We start from the raw sequence: 24,756 nt of genomic DNA, 5'->3' as shown, positions 1-24,756 counted from the left end.
TATCATATGAGCACATACCACCAGACTTAAGGACAGCTTCTATCCCGCTGTTCCAAGACTATTTAATGATCTGAAATAGTCTTAGAACAGCAGGGTAGAAACTGTTCTCGAGTCTGGTGGTACGTGCTTTCAGGTTTTGTATCTTCTGTGCAATGGCAGGGGGGAGAAGACAGAACGTTTAGGGGTGGGAGGGTTCCTCGTTTATGCTGGCTGCTTTACCGAAGCAGTGAGAATTGTAGACTCCATGGAAGTAAGGCTGGATCCTATGATGTGCTGAGCCGTGTCCACAACTCTGTGCAGTTTCTTTTGGTCTTGGGCAGAGCAGTTGCCACACCAATATGGGTAGGATACTGTCTATGATGCATTAGTAACAATTGGTGAGGGCTAATGAAGACATGCAGAATCTCTTCAGCCTTCTGAAGTAGTAGAGTTTCTGGTGCGTCGAAGAACCCAGTAAGCCAGGATATCCGAGTGATTGTATAGCAGATTATTGGAGTGTTACTGCAGTAACTTTCATCTTACAAATTGATATTAAGTTAAAAGGATCCTACTTTGATGCAATAAATCTTACAGTAGAAGAGATTTTCTGTACATCACGGAAACTAGCCTCCCCCTCCATGGATTCTATGTACACTTCTCATTGCCTCAGTAAAACAGCCAGCATGATCAAATGCTCCACCCACCCCAGACATTCTCTCTTCTCTCCCCTCCCACTGGCCAAAGATACCAAAGCCTGAAAGAACATACCACCAGACTGAAGGACAGATTTTATCCTGCTGTTACAAGATTATTGGACGGTTCCCAAGTATGACATAAGGGATTCTTCATCCTGTTTCCTGGGCCTGCTCACCAGGAGATCAATGACTGGCTCCCCCTCTCAGGTCCTTACCCCTCGGCCAACAAATTGTTTCATTACCTCTTGCAAAAGTGTGGAATTCTTCCCAAGTTTTTCAAGGCAGAGACTTGCTGCTGATAGGTCGATGCCCGGGGTTTCTCTGCTCATTTTGAAATGATCATCCGCACTGCGTAAAAATATATGAAATTAACTTTACACTAGAGTCGATACCTCGGGATAGATATGCGCCACAGACAATACCTGACTCATCATCAGAGTGGGATGGAGTATCACCCGACTTATACTGATTCCACAGGTGTAGCTACAATGTAGCTCAATGGGTCACACTCTTGTCTTCAAACCTCGAGTTAGGCAGTTCACAGAACTGTAGTTCTGTTCTCCAGTGCTACTAGTGAGTGTAACATGGGAGTCTAACCTTACCACCATGCTGCTTCATTAACAAAAATGTTTCTTATTTTAATTTATAGTACTTTTGATGTATTGCATCATTCTACAGATTTCATGCCATGAGTCAGTGGTACTAAAGCTGATTCTGATTCTGAAGGCTAGGCAGAGGATGTACTTGTGGCAAGTGGTAAAATTCCACCTTCCCCAGAACATACTGGCACAATCCCACACTGCCGTCCTCACATCAGCCCTTACTGTCTGGTTTAGTGCAGCATCCTTTCACAATATACAGGAACTAGAGCGAGCTGTCAGGTCAGCAGAAAAGCTCATTGGCTGCAGTCTAGCAACACTGCAGGACTTCAACGTGTCCAAGACAAAGAAGTGGGTAGGAAATGTCATTACGGGCACTACCCACCCTGCAAACTACCTTTTCAAAGTTCAAAAGTTCAACAGCGGATGCCATTTCACTGGCTCTTCACTCAACCCTGGAACATCTGGACAGCAAAGATGCAAACATCAGGATGCTCTTTATCGACTACAGCTCAGCATTTAACACCACCATCTGTTCAAAGCTAATCAGTAAACTCCAAAACCTGGCCTCAATAATCCCTTGTGCAATTTAATCCTGGATTGCCTCACTTGCAGACCCCAGTCAGCGAATTGGCAAAAACATCTCCTCCACAATCTCCATCAGCACAGGAGCACCGCAGGGATGTGTGCTTAGCCCCCTGCTCTACTCGCTTTACACCTATGACTGTGTGGCTAAATACAACTCCAATACCATATACAAGTTTGCTGATGACACCACTGTTGTGGGTTGTATCAAAGGGGGTGATGAATCAGCATATGGGAGGAAGATTGGATAGTTGGCTGGGTTATGAAATAACAACAACCTCGCACTTAATGTCACTAAGACCAAGGAACTGATTGTAGACTTTAGGAGAGAGAAACCAGAGGTCCATGAGCCAGTGATCATCGGAGGATCAGAGATGGAGAGTATCAGTAACTTTAAATTCCTGTGTGTCACTTTCTTTGCAATTATATTTTGTACGATGGTGACACACTATTCCTGTGTATCACCATCATATAAATATCATTGCAAAGAAAACTCAACAATGCCTCTCCTTCCTCAGCAGTTTCCAGAAATGCACAATGTCATCAAAAACCTTGGCAAGCTTCTGTAGGCGTGTGGTGTAAAGTGTACTGACTGGCTACGTTATGGCCTGGTATGGGAACACCAATGCCTTTGAGTGGAAACTCCTACATCACTGGTAAAGCTCTCCCCACCATTGAGCACATCCACATGAAACATTGCTGTAGAAAAGCAGCATCCATCATCAAAGATCCTCACCACCCAGGCCATGCTCTTTTCTCACTGCTGCCATCAGGTAGAAGTTACAAGTGCCTCAGGACTTGACCACGGGCTTCAAGAACAGTTCCTACCCCTCAACCATCAGCACTTGAACAAAAGGGGATAACCACACTCATTCTATTTTTGGTGTTCCCACAATTGATGTCTTGCTTTAAGGACTCTTCATCTTATTATTTCATGCTCTCATTATTTATTGCTAATTATTTATATCTGCATTTGCAGAGTTTGTTGTCCATCAATCCTGTTTACAGTTACTGTTCTAAAGATTCACTAAATATGCCTGCAGAAAAAGAATCTCAGGGCTATATGTCTATACATGTATGTACTCCGATAATACATCTTACTTTGAACTTTTAATGTATTTGTGTTCAAAGAGCAGTGATTTTTGTTACTCATAGTTGGTGAGAAATAAGCATTACGACCATTCCGAACTGTTTTACACATTGTGGTTTCAAGCATTCTGGCTTGGAGATGCCAGAAATGGCTGGGAATGAAAATGAAACAAATTCACTACTTTAACAAGTTAGGAACTACAGTACAAAGAATTTGAAGGTATAGACAATAATCTTGAATGTTACAATTAAAATGAAGAGTTGGAGTATAGAACTGTTGGAAGCATTGTATGCAGACGGTATTATCTGTAGCAGGTGTCTGTGCTGACTTTGTTTATTTACACTCAATCAAAAGAAGATAGGCAGCGTACGCTGGATGAACTCCTTGTCGATAACTAATACAGGGTTTTATAGTACTGCAGTAGCATTGATAGTGATCAGATTTGTTCTGCATTTCATTTAAATCTGTTATTTATTACTCAGTTTGTCTTTTTTATACCTTTTTAACTATTCCCATGGAACTTTGGCTAATTGGAGCTGCTACTTAATTGGGCCAAAATATACAGGTCCCAATATGTCCCAATTAACTGCAACCCACTGAAAATAATTCTTTGTTTTTCTATAGAATTTTTATTATTTGCAATTGTCAGAACTTTTTGTTGCATGTTTTGATACCTTCGAATTCGATGGGCCAAATGGCCTAATTCTGCCCCTATGATTAATGGTCTTGTTGTACCCTGACCAACGCACCCTAACAAATTCCTAATATATGTAAATGTACACTCAGTGGTCACTTTATTAGGTACACCCGGACACCTCCCTGTTAATGCAAATATCTAATCTGCAACTCAATGTATAAAACTGTGCAGATACTATACATCAAGAGGTTTAGTTGATGTTCAGACAAAACATCAGAATGGGGAAGAAATGTGATCCAAGTAACTGACCCTGGAATGATTGTCAGTGCCAGAAAGAATGTTTTTTCCTCAGGAACTGCTGATCTCCTGGGATTTTCACACACTCGTTTGCAGAGAATGGTGCAAAAAAACAAACAAAAAAAATCCACAGTGACAGTTCAGTGGGTGCAAACATCTTTTTATATTAGGTACTGTATCCAGAGATACCAACCACGTGACAGATGCACTGCCACCTGGCTGGTCGGAGGACACACCACACGCCAATCAACATTTGGTCCCTCCTAACTAAACAATGCACACCTAAATTATTGGTCACCTTAATTGGATTATCTCGCCCAGCCCCATGCTATAAAAGGTGAGACTTGTCCCTGGCTCACTCTCTCTTACAGACCACCTCATTGAAGATAAGTTCATTGATTTATGTTTGGGAAGGTCTATCGTTTGTCCTGGTGAGGGAGCCGCAGCTATCCAAGGTCAAGGGGGGTAGCTGTCGTAGTGCTTTTCCCTTGTTCTTTGTATGTGTAACTGTACCCTGTCCCCACACTGCTTCCTGTGTATTGTAGTTGTTTGTGTTGACCCGACTTACCCTTTAATAATAAATTCCTTATTATTAAAACTGTGTGTGTCCAGGCCTCTACTGTTGAGACTCAAAGAACCAATTATTTCCATCACAACAGGTACCTAATGGAGTAGCCAGTGAGTGTATATGATGAATATCTATGATTCTTGATCCTTAATAACTAGTTGGGGAATACTGCCACCTCTGCAGATGCTGACTGGAAAGCTTTAACTCTGCTCTTACTGTCTTAGATTTGAGCACTAGATCCCAAAAGTAAGAGTGATATTTAACCCCATTTAGTAATTTTCTGTTCCCAGCCTGTTCCCGTGATTCAGTTAGATCTTGGCGCTATCTGTGTCTAAACCCAAATAAAAGCAGGTGTGAAGCCATTCAGCCCCTCAAACCTACTCTACTTTGAACCCAGATGCCTGGAGGTGTGAGGCAGCAACACTACCTGCTGCACTTGAGCACTATCTCAGAGTCCTGCACTTGTCCTGAGAAACTTGATTGTTCCCCACCCTCTGTGACAACCACCCTTCACTTTGCCCTTACCTGGTTTCCAAAAAGCTTCCATTGAGGCATCCAACAGAGGAGAAAATAGAAATGATTTGTCTGCAGAGAAGTGAACACAGGTCATTGCAAAAATCGTCTGATGAGATTACACTTTAGTCTTTCAATCAAGTTTGAAAGAAAACATTTAGAACAGAAAATATAACAAAGAACACAGATATTGCACCCCTTTCATGGGCAGCACAGCCCCTTTCACACCAGAAGTAGATGATAGAGTCCTAGAATTGCTGTATACAGCATGGAGAACAGGTTTTTCAGCCCAACTTGTCCATGCTGACCAAATTTCCTAGCTGAGTTGTCCCACATCTCCACATTTGTCCTGCGTCCCTCTCAACCTTTCCTATCACTGTCCCTGTCCAAATGTGTTTTAACGTTAAAATTGTACCTGCCTCAACCACATCTTCTAGCAGCTCGTTCCACATGCACATGATCCTGAGTGTGGAAACACTGCTCCTTGGGTCCATTTTAAATCCCTCCACTTTCAGATTCCCTTACCTCGGGGAAAAAGCTGATGACTTTATAAACGTCCATAAGGTCACCTCTAAATCCTGAGCTCTTGCACATCCTGAATATCCATCACTATACCACTGATCGGCCTGCAGCAGCCCCGTGCTCTTCAAACCTCTCACCACCCTAAATATCTCTACCTTTGTCTCCTCTGTCAAGGCTGTCTCTCTGAACATGTTTTTGATCACCTGTTCTGATGGCTCCGAAGGTGGCTAGCGACTTGTTGATGAAGTCCCTTGTGCTGTCAACTAGACTAAAGGAGGCAAATAAGAGTCATTGCTGTTTCTGTAAATGATGTGTTAATGAAGAAGTGTCACAGTCACAGGCTGCCCTGACTAGATATAATGCCCATAAACCTGCAATCTCAGGACTATAGTGGTGCTGGACTGACAGACTCCTACTGCACAGGTTTAGTTAACTTTCTCAGATCTGACACAGTCACACAATAAATTTTCCAGAGCTCTGTGGCATTCTAAACACATGCTGGCTTTGTGTACTTATGCACATTTTATTCCATATCCATATTTTAACTTGTTTCAGCCTGCAGTTTAAGAGGGAGAAGCTAAACTCCGATGTATCAGCATTCGAGTAAAGGGAATTGCAGGGGCATGAGAGAGGAGCTGGCCAAAGTTGATCGGAAGGGGACATCAGCAGGGATGTGGGCAGAACAGCAATGGTTGGAGTTTCTGGGAGCAATTCGGAAGATGCTGGATAGATACATCCTGAAGATGAATACGTATTCTAAAGGGAGGTTAAGGCATCCATGGCTGACAAGGGAAGTCAAAGCCAGCATTAAATCATATTTTTATATTATAGTAAAAATAGTGGGGAGTTAGAGGATTCGAAAGTTTTTAAAAACCAACAAAAGGCAACTAAAAAAGCCATTAGAAAGAAAAGATGAAATATGAAGGTAAGCTAGCCAAAATATAAAAAGAGGATACCAAAAGCTTTTTCAAGTGTATAGTAAAGAAAGGAGGGAGTGGACATTAAATCACTGGAATATGACACAGGAGAGGGAGTACAGAGGGATAAAGAAATGGTGATGAACTTAATAAGTATTTTGTGTCAGTCTTCACTGTGGAAGACATGAGCAGTTTGCCAAAAATTCATAAATTTCAGGGGACAGAAGCCAGTGGTAGTTGCTAAGGAGGAGGTGCTTGGGAATTTGAATGGTCTGATGATAGAAAAGTCACCTGGACCAAATGGACTACACCCCAGGGTTTTGAAAGAGGTTGCTAAAGAGACTATGTTGTATTAGTAATGATCTTTCAAGAATCACTAGATTCTAGAATGGTTCCAGGAGAATGGAAATTTTAAACTGTTACTCCACTCCTTAAGAGGGGAGTAAGGCAGAAGAAAGGAAATTTTAGGCTAGTTAGCCTGACTTCAGTGGTTGGGAAGATACTGCAGTCCATTATTAAGGATGTGTCCTCAGCGTACTCATAGGCAAAAGTCAGCATGATTTCCTTTAGCAGAAATCTTGCCTGACAAATCTGTACAAAATCACTGAGGAAATAACAGGCAGGATAGATAAAGGAGGGTCAGTGGATGTTGTTTATTTGGATTTTCAGAAGGCCTTTGACAAGGTGCCGCACATGTGGCTCTTAACAAGAGCCCATGGTATTACAGGAAAGGTACTAGCATGGATTGAAGATTTGCTGACAAGCAGGAGGCAAAGAGTGGAATATTCTGGTTGGCTGCTGGTGTTCTGCAGGGGTTGGTGTTGGGACCGCTTCTTTTCACATTATATGTCAATGATTTGGATGACGGAATTGATGGCTTTGTGGCCAGGTTTGTGGACGATACAAAGGTAGGTGGAGGGGGAGAAAGTGTTGAGGAAGCAAGGCATCTGCATAAGGACTTAGATAGGCTGGGAGACTGGGCAAAGAAGTAGCAGATAGAAAATAGCATAGAGAAGTGTATGGTCATGCACTTTGGAAGAAGGAATAAAGGCATAGACTATTTTCTAAACAGGGAGAAAATTCAAAATTATGTTATGCAAAGGGGACTTGGGAGTCCTTGTGCAGGAATTCCAAGATTAACTTGCAGGTTGAGTCAGTGGTAAGGAAGGCAAATGTAATGTTAGCATTCATTTCAAGAGGGCAAGAATATAAATGTAATGATGTAATGTTGAGGCTTTATAAGGCATTGGTCAGGTCACACTTGGAGTATTGCGAGCAATTTTGGGCTCCTTATCTAAGAAAAGGTGTGCTGGCATTGGAGAGGGTCCAGAGGTGGTTCACGAGGATGACCAGAAATGAAAGCATTAACGTATGAGGAGTGTTTGATGGGCTTGTGCTCACTAGAGTTTAGAAGAATGAGGGGGGATCTAATTGAAACCTATCAAATATTGAAAGGCTGAGATAGAGTAGATGAGGAGAGGATGTTTCCTAAAGTGTTGAGAGTCGAGAACCAGAGGGCACAGCCTCAGAATAGAGGGATATCCATTTGGAGGAGAGATGAGAGGAATTTTGTTAGCGAGAGGTATGAATCTGTGGAATTCATTGCCACAGACGGCTGTGTGAAGTCCCAAGTTATTAAAGTGGGTAATTAAATATATTTAATATATATTTAACTAGTATGTTTAAATTAGTATATTTAATTAGTCCTTGATTCATCAGGGTTACAAGTAGAAGGCAGCAGGATGGAGTTGATCAGGATAATTATCAGCCATGTTGGAATGGTGGAGCAGACTTGATGGGCCAAATGGCCTAATTCTACTCCTATGTCTTGTGATCTTATTTTTATATTAATTCTTTATTTTATTTTTGGTGCCATGGTAGTGTAGCGGTTAGCAAGACACTTTTACAGCTGGAGTTCAGAGTTCAATTCTGGCACATTCCGTAAGGAATTTGTGCTTTCTCCCCATGACCGCATGGGTTTCCTCTGGCTGTTTCGGTTTCCTTCCACTGTCCAAAGACAAACTGGTTCATAGGTTAATTGGTCATTGTAAATTGTCCCGTGATTAGGCTAGGGTTAAATAGGTGGGTTGTTGAGCAGAGCAGCTTGTTGGGTCGGAAGGGTTTGTTCTGCACTGTACCTCTAAGTAAATAAATATTCCATATTTACGTTATGGAATCTAGCTTATTTTTATACAGTTCTTGAATGTTGCTTTTCGTTGCATGTCGCACCAGTACACAACAGTAAATTCCTAATAGATGTAAATGTATATGGCAAGTAAAATTGATTCTTGATCCTTGCTAAAATGAAGGACTAGAGACAGGGACCCAGTCAATTTAAACGTGTGAAAAACAGAACTCAGTGATTTCTCAAATTAGATCATTACTGGAGACAAGAAGAAGTTGGAATCAGAAACAACAAACTGCTCAGGGGGTCAGGCAAAATCTGATATTCCCCCCACCACCACCATCTCAGGCCTGAACAAAGTCTCGACCTGAAATGTTAGATGCTGCCTGGCTCACTGAGTTCCTCCAGCAGCTCATTTTTTATACCAAACCACTGGAGCTTTACTCATCCACATTAGAGTTCAGGCTGGCTAAGCTGCTGTGAAAGTCCTCATTACTATTCCAACGTGTTGACTCACAGTCTCGTCTTGTGGCAAGATGAGGCCACCCTCAGGGTGGAGGAGCAACACCTTACATTCTGTTTTGGTAGGTAACCTCCAACCTGATAGCATGAATATTGATTTCTGCTTCCAGAAACCAAATCCCCCCCCCCTTCATCTATTCCCCACTCTGACCTTCTCATCTATCCCCTGCATCCCCTCCTCCTTCCTTTTCTCCTCTCCTTTCCAATTCTTTCTTCTCCAGCCTTCACCTTTCCCATCCACCTGGCTTCCAGCTTCCAGCTGACCTCCTTCCCCTCCCCCCCCCCCCACCTTCTTATTCTGACATTTCCACCCTTCCTTCTCAGACCTGAGGAAGTGTCTTGGTCTGAAATGTCAACTGTTTACTCCTTTCCATAGACGGTGCCTGAGCTGCTGAGTTCCTCCAGCATTTTATTCTTTGTGTTTTGTTTTGGATTTCCAGCATCTGTGAACTTTCTTTTGTTTGTGAAGCTCCTCCATTTATCAGGAACACCAAATGGGAAACTGTGGATCATCAGAAGCAGACTTCCATTGTTTCGATGGAACGATGGAGAACTGTGATTCTAGGCTGAGTGGCTTCCCAGTGCACACGTGCAGGGCACCAGCCCTACCCCTGTGGCTCGAGGTGCTGATGAGCTCATCCAGCAATTTGTTTGTGGCTCCAGGTTCAAATATCTGCAGGCTCTTGTGTCTCAGTAGCTGATTTGCAAAAGCATTTTGGCTTGGTAATAAGCTCACTGACTTCCATTTTTCACATCTTTTAAATTCAGTGCAACTCCATTTCCTGGGCTCCCTTCAAACACACAGGGACCCTGTTAGATTTATTATGTGACTGTAAAATCTGACAGAGGTGAACTCAAAGTGTGTTTGGTGATATACAATAGCCTGGAAAACCTGTTGGTGCAGCACCATTGAAAAGACATTCCGATACCCCTGATATATATTGATCTCTATTTCTATGGAGCTATGGTGGAAAATATTGTAACTGGTTGCATTACAGTCTGGTGTGGAGGCTCCAAAACTCAGGATTGCAATATACTGAAGATACAGCCAGATCCATCATTAGTCCAGCCCTCCCCACCATTGAGAACATCTTCAAAAAGCAATGCCTCAAGAAGGCAGCATCCATCACAAAGTACCCGCACTATCTGGAACATTACCTCTTCATTTGACTACCATTGGGGAGAAGGTACAGGAGGCTGAAGAATCATATTCAATGATCCAGGAACAGCTTCTTCCCCTCCAACATGAAATTTCTTAACAGATCAAAAATACCACCTCATTTATTTATTTTTGTAATTTATAATAATTTGATGTCTTTTGCACTGTACTGCTGGCACAAAACAACAAATCCCGTCATACAAGTCAATAGCAATCTGATTCTGATCCTCTGCAATTTGCCCTTAAATGGTTCTATGTTTGAAAGCAGTGTGTGTGCCTACTTGGAGAATTCCTCAGTTCAATCCGAGAGAGCAAACCAGACCGTTGTTGGCAATTCCCACCTCCTTTCTGCTTCTCTGTTGTAAATACTTACGCTTCCCATTACATGCCGATGCATCCACCTTCCCAACTTTGTTGTACACACTGTCACCCTTCCTCTTTTCCATGCCATTTTCTTCCTCTCCTGTTTCTACTCTTTCCTTCCTGTCTTGGACTTCCCTCAAATCTGTTAAATCCCAACACAAATTAAACAATGCAGATGCTAGAAATCTGAAGTAAAAAGGGAAATTCCTGAAACACTCAGCTGGTCAGGCAGCTTTTGTGGAAAGAAGGCTGAGTTAACATTTCAGACCAAAGACCGAGAGGACAACTTTGATATTGGCAACAACAACGAGGGCCCAGCAATACTGAAAGAAGAAGTGGAACATGCTATGAAGAAAATGCAAAAGGGGAAATCATCAGGGCCAGATAACATTCCGGTTGAACTGTATGAAGCGCTAGAAGATTTTGGTGTAGAGAAATTAACAATATTATTGAACAGAATATACAACAGTGGCAAAGTACCAGAAGATCTTTTAAAGCCAGTATTCATTGCACTGCCAAAGAAACCAGGTGTAACAGAGTGTGGACAGCACAGAACAATTAGTTTAATGAGCCAACTCACAAAAATTCTACTTAGAATTATCATGCTCAGAATAAGAAACAAAATTAAACCAGAGATCAGTGAAGAACAGTGCGGCTTTGTCGGCGGCAAGGGAACTTCAAACGCAACTTGTATTCTCAGGAATATTATCGAAAGGTCAATAGAAGTACAAAAAAACCTATACTTCTGTTTCATTGACTACACAAAAGCCTTTGTCACAGTCATCATGAAAATGCTTAGAGATATTAATATCGACCTAAAAGATCTAAGAATAATCAGGAATCTCCACTGGCAACAAAGTGCAGCCATATGGATAGAGAATGAGATTGGTGAATATCAGCCAATAAAGCGAGGGTTTGTGTTCTATCACCGGACCTGTTCTCTCTGTACAGTGAAAACATCATGAGAACCATACAAGACCTACCTGGAATAAGTATAGGAGGATACAATATCAATAACCTCTGCTATGTGACTGATACTGTACTGATAGCAAACAGTGAAGTAAATTTACAGAAACTAGTATCTACCATCAACACAGCGCGAAAGACTTGGCCTAAACTCAAACAGAAAGAAAACTGAAGTAATGGCAGTATCAAAGAAACCTGATACGTATCCCAAACTGTAGGATCGTATTGGGAAATGAAATCCTAAAACAAGTTCACAACTTCAAGTACCTTGGACCATGGGTAACATCTGATGGCAAATGCGAAACAGACATAAAAGCAAGAACAGCAATGGCAAGGACAGCATTTACAGAAATGAGAAACATCCTAACGAACAAGAAAATAGCAATTGACATCCGCCTTAGAACTCTCAGCTGCTACATTCTTCCTGTATTGATGTACGGCTGTGAGTCATGGGCCATCACAAATGCAATGGAAAAAAGAATCAATGCAGCAGAGATGTGGTTCCTCAGAAGAATGCTATGCACATCATATACAGACAGGATAACCAACAAAGAAGTTCTATAGAGAAGGAAAACAAAACATACATTACTTTAAAAAATCAGAAAACAAAATTTTTTTGGACACATCATGCAAAGAGAGACATTAGAACATTTAGTTATAGCTGGAAAGCTGGAAGGAAAAAGAAGCAGAGGCAGTCAGAGAATGAAAATGAGAGATGGATTAACATCACGGTTAGGAACAGGAGAGGCAACAACTACAATTTGGAGGGTCAGGGACCGTGATGTGTGGAGAGACATGATCGCCCATGCCGAACGGCAAGGCACCTGAATGAATGAATGACCTTTCATCAGAAACTCGAGGCTTAATCATTCTGATGAAAGAACATTGACTCTGTTTCTCCCTCCACAGATGCTGTCTGACTTGCTGAGTAATTCCAATATTTTTTTGTTTTCACTTCAGATATTCCGTCTCCACAGTTTTTTGCTTCTACCCACCTGAGTACAAGTGTCCAATCCTTGTTTAAATCAATGTGAGTCAAATTTAATCTGAAGAAAGTCACACATACTCTTTGATGTTCTCCTGGAGGTCTGTGTTTTCCATAGTCCTCCAGGCTTTCCAGAATGAATCTTCAGCCGTGACAATTTGCTTCAAACGAATGAATGCAGACTTGACTTCAGCAGGAGGTGAAGCCTACAAATAAACCAAGGAAGCTAGCTTACTCTTGGAACACTAATGTAAGACACAAAATAACAGCAGAAAATGGCACTCACCATTACTAATGTGCAAGTTTAGAAGACGTGGAGATATCCTTATGTTTCAAAATACAATAAATTGACAAATCCACCATAAAATATACAAAAAAAAAGGCAGCCCACTTTCAACCTCCCTGGGAGCTCATGAAATTGTTGATTCTCCACTTTAGTTTCCGATTTAACCTGCCACATAAAGTTAGATGTCTCTGGGTCTGTGCTCGATTGAGTTCAGAATAATGAGGGGGTTGGTCTCATTGAAACCCACTGGATACTGTAATAGAGTGGATAGAGTGGGCATGCTTCCATTAGTAAGAGTCTAGGATCTGAGGGTACATTCTCAGAATAAAGGGATACCCCATTAAAAAAGATAAGGAGGGATTTCTTCAGCCAAAGTGTGCTGAATCTGTGGAATTCATTGCCACAGAGGGCAGTGGAGGTGAAGTTATTGTGTGTATTCAAGGCAGAGATTGATAGGCTGATTGGTAAGGGGTATAAGGATTATGGAGAGAAGGCAGGAAAATGGGTTGAAAAATATTTGGTCATCATTGAATGACCACATGACTATAAGATGTAGGAGCAGAACTAGGCCATTTGGCCCATCAGGTTGCTTCATTTCATTTTGGCTGATCCAGATTTGACAGGCCAGACGTATGCAGGCAACTCCTTAGCTACAGCAGTTCTGTTAACAGAAATTCACCATCACAGAATTCACAAATCACTACCAGAATATGTAGGATACAGAACAAAAAATTTTTCTCATGGAAGTTGCATGTCGGTTTTGACTTCATGTACAGCTCACATTTCCGGGCGCAGGGACAGATGACATGGCTTCGTTATGGAAAACCGCAACACAGATGGTTTCCTGGGAACGCAAGTCCCCTTAACACAGCATTGCCTGTACACCTGCTACAGTCTGAGTGTTTCAATCAATCCTACTGTTGGACAACAGGTGCACATAAGATCCCCACCGTGATAAAAAACATTTCAATGAGAGTATTTATATTCTTATAAAAACACAACATTTTAGGTTCAAAAGGGTAACAAATGTAACCGTGAAAGTTCACTCCTGCCTGTGATAAATTGTTGACGGGAAAACATTTGACATTTACTTTCTCTTAGTCCTTTCCCCCTCTTTTTATTTTCCTTTCTGTATACGATGACTGAAATCTCATCTCTAAATACAGACACATCACGTACATGCCTGCTCTCAAGAAAGTAAATTTTCCCACTTTCCTTCTATTTTTTAATAATAACATGAAAAAAACAATTGCTGGAGGTACTCAGCAGGTAAGGCAGTGGGTCTATGAAAGGAGGACTAGTTTTAATATTTCACCTCGATGATATATTGGTGAGTTCAAAGGTCAGGAAAGCATGTAGTGGCTGTATAGGTCACGTTTGGAGTGTTGTGTGCAGTTCTGGTTCCCTCAATACAGGGAGAACATAGAGGCTTTACAGAAGAGTTTCAGTAGGACGCTGTCTGGATTAGAGGGCACATTCCGCAAGGAGAGGTTGGACAAATTTGGATTGCATTGGAGGCTGAGGGCTGACCTGATACAAATATATAGAATTATGAGAGGCATAGATAGGGTAGATAGCTAGAGACGTTTACCCCAGGATGTGAATGTCAAATGCCAGAGGTCACAGATATAAGACAGGGGAGGAAAAATTTAAAGGAGAGTTGCAAGGTAGGTTTTATTTACACAGATATAGGGAGGTACCTGGAATGGGCTGCTAGGGGAAGTAAACTCAACAGCAATGTTTAAGAGGCATTTAAACAGACACATGATCAAATGGGAAATGGAGGGTTACTGACGATCTGTAGGCAAATGGGATTCATTTGGATTGGCATTCTGGTTGGCTCAGACATGTGGGCTGAAGGGCCTGTTATTGTGTTGTACTGTTCTGTAAATCACCCTCTCCTTTCTTACTCCAGGCCTTACTGGTGGAGCTATGTAATGTGTTCTGAGTTCCCCAATCTCTAGATGAACTATTGTCCCCTTGCCAAAAATCACCTCCCATTTCCAGCAAGTGGCTACACTCAAGATATCACTCCAAAATCCAGCATCAGTGGTCTCTTGGGTCTCCAAGCTGCTACATGGGTTGTGCAGGGGGTGAGGGGTGAGGGGATGTGGGATGTTCTAACTATTCAAGGCTCCAGCAATGCAGCAGTCACTACCTCTGATCTCTGTGGGGAAAAGCCTCAAGTGACATCACCTTCACCATTTGCAGCAGCTGTTATGACTTAAGGGCTTATCATAATTAAAAATCATCTGCACGTAGGCAAGATCTATTTTAAAAAGAAGCAGAGCTAAAGCAGGAGAATAGGGTTTGAAGGGATAATAAACCAGCCATGATGAAACAGCAGAATGGCCTAGTTCTGCTATGTCTTATGGTCTAATCAGTAAAACAAGTCAAGAATTACCTTGAATGGTTCAATAATATTGATCTAAGTGTAATCAATTCTTGGGTGTGCATAAATGAATGAAAACATAATTTATAACTAATATACAAGAACAAACACACACACACACTCACGCACCAGTTCCTCATTCTTATACTCTGTCGCCTCTCAGTATTGTGATTCTCTAGCTAAAGATAATAAAAGATCTCAGTGCTTCTCTAATTTTGCTTTTTGTAGTAGTCAGGAACAGGAATCCTGCCTCTTGAACCATCTGCGGTATTCACTGATATAGTGGAAGAGCACCTCCATTGATACCGTTTTCCTGCACTAACTCAATATCCCTTGTTTCTTGTAATACCATAAACCTATAGGCAAATGCACTGGAGGAACTCACCGGGTCAGGCAGCATCTATGAAGGGAAATAGATTGTCAACGTTCTGAGTCGAGACCAGATCAAGGGCCTCTAGTTGAAACGTTGGTTCCCCATTTTCCTCCTTAGATGTTGCCTGACCCACTGAGTTTTTCCAGTACCTTGGTACATTGCTCCAGATTTCCAGCATCTAAAATCTCTCATGTCTTTTTTTTTCTTATGTTTCTTATGTCTTCATAAGTCGACAGGTACGTATTTTTCTTGTCCGAATATTTGGCACATGCCTCCATTCCAAAGTTTGTATGCCAACTCTCCTTGTGAAACACCTTTCAGCACGTTATCATGGTTTAAGGAGTTTGTACATTCTCCCTGTGATGGCTTGGGATTCCTCTGGGGTGCTCCAGTTTCCTCCCACATTCCAAAGTTAACGGGTTAATTGGTCACACGGGCGTAATTGGGCAATATGGGCTGGTTGAGCTGGAAGGGCCTGTCACCTTGCTGTACTGTTGAATAAATAAATCATGTGGATGTTTTTTTATATAACAGGTTACACCTGGGCTCCAAAACATTCACAGAGCAGCTTTATTAACCCAGAGATGGTATTATTTGTATCAAACATGTTCTTGTTTCTATCTCAATCTTTTTTATTAAGTTTCGAGTAGATAAACATAACAATGATAGTGATACAAAGAGATGGGGATGACATTGATAACGGTTAACATATACGGAAACAGACTCTGACTGACATGTGTAATCTAAGCCTTCCAATATCTTAGTAACTAAACATGAAAAAGATTCAAAAAGAATTTTTTTTAACAGACTAAACTAAAAAAAAACAAAAACAAAATAAAAACAAAACAAAAGCTGGGCTGCCATGTTTCATCAGTTAAAATCATTATTTGTCATTAACCCCGCTCCTCTAAACACGGACAAAAAGTTATTGAGAAGGATTCGGAAAAGGTCAGCTTACATCATATGAAAATGTTGAATAAATGGCCTCCAAGTTTCTTCAAATTTAACCGAAGGGTCGATAGTGCCACTCCTAATTTTTTCTAAGTTTAAATATGTTACAGTTTAGGAAAGCCACTGAAATGTAGCAGGGGGATTAGATTTTTTCCATTTAAATAAAATGGATCTTCTGGTTAATAATGTAACAAATGCAATCAAACGGCAAGCTGAAGGGGATAATTGGCTAGAGACCATCGCTGGTAATCTAAAAATTGCAGTAATAGGACGAGGCTGTAAATCAATATGCAAAACTGCTGAAATAATATCAAGAATATCTTTCCAATATTTTTCCAAAAGAGGACAAGACCAGAACATATGTGTCAAGGAGGCTACCTCAGAATTCAGAAGTGCATTTCTTACCTTGAGACCAAAGCACAATGCAAAACTTTGATCGGCACCTGCAAAAATCCTTTTCACGGCTGGTTGGAGCATACTGCCTGTGGAGAGCCAAAGGGAAGGAAAACATTTGCATGTTCTCAGTACCTTTCACAACAGCAGTTATTCATAGGGACTTCCCAGTCCAAGGAAAACTTCATCCATTACAGGAACAGTGGTGGGGGGGGGGTCAGAGCGGAGTGAGTGGGAGACATGGGCAGGGGGCGGGAGCCGAGTGAGAGTTAAAGAAAGTGAAGTAGGAAGAGGGAGAGAAAGAGATTGGGAGGGAAAGAGAGAGAAAGATGGAGAGAGGGAGAGATGGAAGAGTGACAGAAGGAGAGAGAGGAGGGGTGAGAGAAGGGGGGAAGAGGGAGTGATGGACAGGGAGAAAGTCACAAAGAAGTCAATCTGTATACAGCAGGTTCCCACAAACAGCAAGGTGTTACTGATCAGATGATCTGTTTAACTTTGTCTTTAACTTGACAGATAAACATCAGTATGGGGAATTTCCTACAATATTCTGCCCTGGAACGTTACTTACAGACCTGTAGGAGGGGTCCTGGGTTAAAATGGAGAGCCCTTTGACAGTTCAACACACCCCCAGTAATTCACCTCCAACAGTGCACAGCTCCTTTAGTACTTCACCTCTAACGTATGGTGCTCCCTCCATACTGCCAATCCAATAATGCACCAATCTCCTTGGTAATATCTTTCCCAGTGTTGCCTCCCTAACTGTATAACACTCCCTCCGTTCTGGCCCACTTATACACAGTGAGGCATTGCCTCTGTACTGTCCCTCAACAATGCAGTTTAACTCTTTCTTAATTGAGTGTTGCCAGAAATGTGCCTCCTTAATACGATCTCTCTGACAATGTGGCCTAGTACTGCCCTTCCCACACTGAGCACTCTCTCAGTACTCCCCCTCCCACTGTTTGACACTCCAATGTACCACCCCTCCCACAGTGCAGTGCTCCCTCAGTAACGCCCCTCCCACAGCGCGACATTCTCTCAGTACCAGAGCTCCCTCAGTACCACCCCTCTCACAGTGTGATGCTCCCTCAGTACCACCCCTCCCACAGTGTGATGCTCCCTCAGTACCACCCCTCCCACAGTGCAGTGCTCCCTCAGTAACGCCCCTCCCACAGCGCGACATTCTCTCAGTACCGGAGCTCCCTCAGTACCACCCCTCCCACAGTGTGATGCTCCCTCAGTACCACCCCTCCCACAGTGTGATGCTCCCTCAGTACCACCCCTCCCACAGTGCAGTGCTCCCTCAGTAACGCCCCTCCCACAGCGCGACATTCTCTCAGTACCGGAGCTCCCTCAGTACCACCCCTCCCACAGTGTGATGCTCCCTCAGTACCACCCCTCCCACAGTGTGATGCTCCCTCAGTACCACCCCTCCCACAGTGTGATGCTCCCTCAGTACCACCCCTCCCACAGTGCAGTGCTCCCTCAGTACCACCCCTCCCACAGTGTGTTGCTCCCTCAGTACCGACCCTCCCACAGTGTGATGCTCCCTCAGTACCACCCCTCCCACAGTGTGTTGCTCCCTCAGTACCGACCCTCCCACAGTGTGATGCTCCCTCAGTACCACCCCTCCCACAGTGTGATGCTCCCTCAGTACCGACCCTCCCACAGTGTGACGCTCCATCAGTACCACTCCTCCCACAGTGTGGTGCTCCGTCAGTACCACCCCTCCCACAGTGTGGTGCTCCGTCAGTACCACCCCTCCCACAGTATGGTGCTCCCTCAGTACCACCCCTCCCACAATGTGATGCTCCCTCAGTACCGACCCTCCCACAGTGTGGTGCTCCTTCAGTATTGTCCCTCCCACAGTGCAGCATTCCCTCAGTATCGGCGCTCCCTCAATACCATCCCTCCCACAGTGTGTTGCTCCCTCAGTACCGACCCTCCCACAGTGTGATGCTCCCTCAGTACCACCCCTCCCACAGTGTGATGCTCCCTCAGTACCACCCCTCCCACAATGTGATGCTCCCTCAGTACCGACCCTCCCACAGTGTGGTGCTCCCTCAGTACCACCCCTCCCACAATGTGATGCTCCCTCAGTACCGACCCTCCCACAGTGTGGTGCTCCCTCAGTACCACCCCTCCCACAATGTGATGCTCCCTCAGTACCGACCCTCCCACAGTGTGGTGCTCCTTCAGTATTGTCCCTCCCACAGTGCAGCATTCCCTCAGTATCGGCGCTCCCTCAATACCATCCCTCCCACAGTGTGATGCTCCCTCAGTACCACCCTCCCACAGTGAGGTGCTCCCTCAGTGTCGTCCCCTCACATAATGAAGCGCTCCCTCAGTGCCACCCCTCTCGCAGTGAGGCGCTCCCTCAGTGCAGCTAATGGAGCTGATGCCTCACAGCTCCTGTGTCCTATCCTGACCTGGGAGCTCTCAATGTGAGTTCGTGTGTTCTCACTGACCATATGGGTTTCCTCCCGGAGACCAGCTGGCCACTGTATACAGCTCCTGCTGTGTGGGTGAGTAGTACAATAAGGCCAGGCATTGAGGGGAATGTGGTGAGAGGAAAATGGAAATGGCGTAAATGGATGGTTAATGGTTAGCAGAGTCTCAGTGGGCTGAATGTCCTATTTCCATACCATATCACTCTGACAGTGTTCCCACAGTGTGTCTCTCTCAGTACTGACCTCTCTCACCAGTTGGTCAGTGCTGGAAAGTTGATGACTACCAGCAGGTGAATATTCAACAACAATGAGAAATAGCAAGGGCTGCTCTCCTACCAGGCTCAGCTTCCACTGAGAATGGGACCAGACGAGGCACAAACTGGTCACGGGCTCCTCTGCTTCCCAAATGCCCATTCTGCCCTTGGCCAAAGGAGTAGAGTTTCCTTGATCTGGCACTGTACACCAAAGTGTGGTAACTGCAAAACACATTCACCTTAAAAAAACAACTGGAAACCTAAAATCAAACACTACCTTATCCATGAGTAGAGCTACTCTCGCTGAACTATGGGCTTGGACCCCAAGACCTCTCTGTACCTCAGTGTTAATAAGGGGCCTACCATGAACTGCGAACTTTCCCCTACATTTGGTTGCCCAGGGGAGGAGTGTGGCAAAGAGCAGAGGCGCAGTGAGCACGCTGGAACCCACGCTCAGTCGGGGGCTGGGCCCTCCCGTCAGTGCTGCCCTCCAGAGTTCGCTCAGTGAAAGACAGGCTGGATTGAGCTTGTCCGCGGCTGCACTAACACGTGTTGAGGAATCGCTGCGTGCTTGTCGTTGCAGAAACGTGATTCCAGAGCAGTTGGCCCAGGAGGAACGCTGGCACGTTTGGCTATAGTAATGTGTATGGTTGAATGATAGTTCAACAAAGTGTAACACCTCAAACTTGCCTGCAATATACTCTATCTGCCACTTAGCTACACATCCTGCATCTCTGTGATCTGATACAGATCTGTAGGTAATACAGACTGCTGTATTCTTTGATTGTCCTTTATGCTATACAATTCCACCCATCTCCGTGTCATCTACAAATTCAGTAATTGCCCCATCTACAATCCCATCCAAATCACAAACAAGAGGTCCTAGCACCGATCGTTGCAGAACACTGTGGGTCTCGCACTTCCAGCCAAAACAACACCTTTGCATTTCTACTCTGTCTCCTATGGACAAGCCAATTCCAAATCAAAACCTGCAATTTTCCTTGGATCCCATGCATCTTTATCTTGTGAATAAATCTACAATGAGGACATTACGAAATGGATTACCACAGTCTCTGTAGATAACATCTACTGCTTCACCCTCACCAAGCTCCTTTGACACATCGTCAAAAAGCTCAAACAAGTCTGTGATTTTCCTTGTACAAAGCCTTGCTGACTAAAGGCTAGGGTACGGCGTAGGGTGCGAGGTACCTACGGTGTAGATGCGATGCACAAGTATAAATCAGCCTTAAGCAGGCCACACCTTCTGGAATGTATCCCTCTCCAAAAGCTTCCCTAGCACTGACGTAAGGCTCACTGGCCCACAACTACCTGGATTATTTCTATTTCCGTCCTGAACAAAAGCAAGCATTTGTTACTCACCAGTCCTCCCGAACAATGCCTGGAGCCAGTAAGGACTCAAACATCTTTGTCAAAGCCCCAGCAATCTCCTCACTTCCTTCTTTCAATAAATGCCATCAGGCCCTGAATATTGAAAGAAGCAAGTGAGGACATTGCTGGGGGCTTCGAAAAAGATCTTTGTGTCCTTTCAGGGTTAGCCTGAGGTACCTACCACCACACTGAAGGACAACTTCCCAATTTCACCCACAGTCCTTCCTGGGTTCAGTATCAAGTCCTGGTCATGGGAGATACCCCAACCACCACTCTCTCTTCTCTCCCCTCCCCTCCTGTCAGGCAGAAGATACAAAAGCTTGAAACATGCACAATCAGGCTCAAGGACAGCTTCTATCCCACTGTATCGATGCCTGACCTGCTGAGTTCCTCCAGCACTGCGTGTGTTGCTTTGGATTTCCAGCATCTACAGAACCTCATGGTGCTTACATCGTGAAAACTGTTATTTTGCCACAGCAGAACAAAGCAAGACATAAAAATTAATGTACACTACAAAAATAAACAGTACAAAAGAGGAATAATGAGGTAGTGATCATGGGTTCATAAGTTAAAAATGAACTCTTATTGTCCCAGTCGGCCTCATCAAAGGCTTTGCACTGTGTAAGTGTAACACTATCCTACGTTCTGTTTTCCTATTTACTACTCAATGTATGGATCAATCTGTCTGATGGGATGTTTTCCACTATACCTCGGCACTTGTAAAATAATAAAGCGATTAAGGGCCCAGATAAACCCAGATACCCGGGCTCCATCCCAGATACCCAGGACAAAAACAAGGCCAACTTCAGACCTTCCACTATGTTTTAGCAGCAGTTTCCTAACACTCTGCCCATCATTGTCTCTGTCACCATTCCCATCATTCACCTGTTACTGCAAAAAGTGCATCTCCTGTTCCCAGGCATTTTATCAGCTTACCTCCCACATGCAATCTGAGAGACTTTAATTCCACACAGACCATCAAGCAGGCGAGGTACCAGCTCGTCTGTCGTTGAGTTGTGCCCAAGTTGTCCATAATTCCCAGCTCCAAAGGTGAAAACAAGTCCATCCTGGAGAAGACACAACTTCCAGTTAACCGGTACCTCACATAGCTAGACAGTCCGAGTATTACGCAGGAATGTCAGTCAGCAAACTGCTGGTGTAAAGATACAGATAAGGTAGAAGTGAACCCCTGTGTTATGGCAGTTTGGATCACTGCAGTTCACCCACACAGAATTCACCAAACTCTGAGGTAAGGAATTAAAACTTTCAATTTGCATTTCTCGACACATGCTCAGATGAAGTGGCTTCACACTTGGGAAAATCCCAGTACAGATTTCTTGAAACACATCCCCTGTAACATGGTGGGTTCCTGCAGAGGGCTGATCAAAGAGGAGGAGAAGGATGGCAAGAGATTGCAGGAGGGAATCCCAGAGCTAGGAGCCCACACAGCCGAAGATATGGTTTCCGGTGGTGGAGTGATGGGGACCAGGCAGTGTGGAAACCTAGAAGGACAGAGGGTTCCTGTTATGAAGGAGCTTACAGAGTTCTGGTGGGAAGTTTAAAGAGTAGGATGAGTATTATAAAATGAGGGCAAAGCTTGGCTGTGCATCAGGACATATAGTAAGCACAGAGCAATGTGCAAAGTGGTCCTGGGGTGAGTCCAACTCAGAGGTGAGAATACTGTATTAAACTCGACAGGGGTTCCCTGACAATTTGGTGTAGTATCCAAGTAGTCGAGCAGGATGGAACAATTGCTTCAGCATCCAGGGAGAGTCAGGTCTGGTTTGGTGGCTGTTGTAATCAGGTGAATGAACTCAATGCTGTCCTGGGGTGGTGGTGGAGGGGAGAGGCGCTGGGTCATTAGTAACATTCACCCGAGGCACAGTCTCTCCTCAAACAAAGGTAAAAAGTAGAATTATTTTAAGAACAAAAGGTGAGATTTGTATTCCTCGCAGTTTAGAAGAACAAGAGGTGACCTTATAGATAAAGGTTAGTTCTATCTGTCACAGGTACATCAGAACATACAGTAAAATGCGTCATGTGTCAAATCAAATCAGCTGGTAAGTGTCGCATGCTCATGATGCTGACACAGCATTCCCGCAACTCACTGACTCTAACCTGTACACTATGGAACGTGGGAGGAAACCGGAGCACCTGGAGGAAACCCATGTGTTCACGGGAAGCATAAACAAGCTCCTTACAGACAGTGGGAGGGATTGAATCCTGATCTTACAGCCAGCGCTGTAAAGCGTTGTGCTAACCACTAGGCTGCGGTGACGTTATTCAAACAGATAACTAGAGTTGCAGGAGGATGGGAACCAGAGTGCCAGAATAGATAGTGGAGAGGGTGCAGAGACAAATATTGGTAAGACCTCAGACAAAGTCAGGAATCAAAAGGTTGAGCATGGAACAGAAGTTCTAAACTGTGTATATTTCAATGTAAGAAGCTTTGTAGGAAAGGCAGATAAGCTCAGGGCATGAATCAAGACATGAACTTATGATATTGCAGCCATTCGTGAGGCTTGGTTGCAGGAGGGGCAGGACTGACAGCTCAGTATTCGGGGGTTCCATGGTTTTAGATGTGACAGAGTGAGAGGGATTAAAGGGGGATGGTGTTACTAGTCAGGGAAAATGTCATGGCAGACTGGAGAACTCCTCTAGTGAGGCATTATGGGTGGAATGGAGTAATAAGGAAGGTATAACGATGCTAATGGGGCTCTAGTACAGACCACCCAACAGTCTGCGGGATTCAGAGGAACAAGTTTGCAGAGAGGTCCAAGACTGTTGTAAGAAATGTAAGGTTGTTATAGTAGGTGATTTTAACTTTCCATATATTGACTGGACTCCCACACTGTAAAAGGCCTAGATGGGATAGAGTTTTGTCAAATGTGTTCAGGAAAGTTTCCTTAAATCAATTCATGGAAGTCCCAGTGAGACAGTGTGCGATACTTGATCACTATTAGGGAAAGAGACAGGAAACATGACAGAAATTTGTTAATCTAGTGACTATAATGCCATTAGTTTCAAGGTAATTATAGAAAGGTATAAGTATGGTCCTCGGGTTGAGATTCTAAATTGGAGAAAGGCCAGTGTTGATGGTATCAGAAAGGATCTAGCAAGGGAGACCGGGACATGTTTTCTGGCAAAGGTGTACTTGGTAAGTGAGAGGCTTTCATAAGTGAAGTTTTGAGAATACAGAACTTGTATGCCTCTGTCAGAATAAAAGGATGGCTGGTTTAAGAAACCTTGGTTTTAGAGAGATATTAAGCAAAAGGAGGTGCATAACACGTATAGGCAGATAGGTATAAATGAGGTACTTGAGGAGTATAAGAAATGCAAGAGAACACTTAAGAAGTAAATCTGGAGAGCTAAAACAGACAGACAGACAGACATACTTTATTGATCCCGAGGGAAATTGGGTTTCGTTACAAAGAGGACATGAGGTTGCTCTAGCAGACAAAGTGAAGAAGAATCCTAACGGCTTCACAGATATACACTAGCAAGGGGTAAAATTGGTCCTCTTGAGGATCAGAGTGGTAATCGATGCATAGAGACAAAAGAGATGGTGGAGACTTTAAATGGATTTTTTTGCATTTGAGTTTACTCGGGCGACAGACACAGGGTCTATAGAAGTGAAGCTGTCTTGAGGCAAATTAGGGTAGATAAATCCCCAGGGTCTGACAAGGTGTTGCCTCAAACCCTGTGGGAGGCAGGTGCAGAAATTACATGGGCCTTTGCAGAGATATTTC

The 24,756-nt window shown here is 43.7% G+C and overlaps 1 protein-coding gene across 2 annotated transcripts in view; it reads right to left on the bottom strand.

Moving 5' to 3' along the window:
- Positions 1 to 24,756, bottom strand: part of dapp1 (dual adaptor of phosphotyrosine and 3-phosphoinositides) — a 237,343-nt gene that overhangs the window by 182,670 nt on the left and 29,917 nt on the right. For both annotated transcript variants that reach the window (XR_009511357.1, XM_059965461.1), the window contains exons 6-11: positions 21,944 to 22,074; positions 19,701 to 19,840; positions 16,930 to 17,006; positions 12,604 to 12,728; positions 4,976 to 5,035; positions 917 to 1,022 (exon numbers count right to left, since the gene is read on the bottom strand). Coding sequence is in view for 1 of the 2 variants with exons in the window: in XM_059965461.1 (XP_059821444.1) it covers positions 917 to 1,022; positions 4,976 to 5,035; positions 12,604 to 12,728; positions 16,930 to 17,006; positions 19,701 to 19,840; positions 21,944 to 22,074 (639 nt within the window). In the remaining variant the exon portion in view is untranslated. The remainder of the gene's footprint in view (positions 1 to 916; positions 1,023 to 4,975; positions 5,036 to 12,603; positions 12,729 to 16,929; positions 17,007 to 19,700; positions 19,841 to 21,943; positions 22,075 to 24,756) is intronic.

This window comes from Hypanus sabinus, chromosome 3 (genome assembly GCF_030144855.1).
Source record: "Hypanus sabinus isolate sHypSab1 chromosome 3, sHypSab1.hap1, whole genome shotgun sequence".
NCBI lineage: Eukaryota > Metazoa > Chordata > Chondrichthyes > Myliobatiformes > Dasyatidae > Hypanus > Hypanus sabinus.
This window is presented reverse-complemented; position numbering and strand designations above follow the sequence as displayed.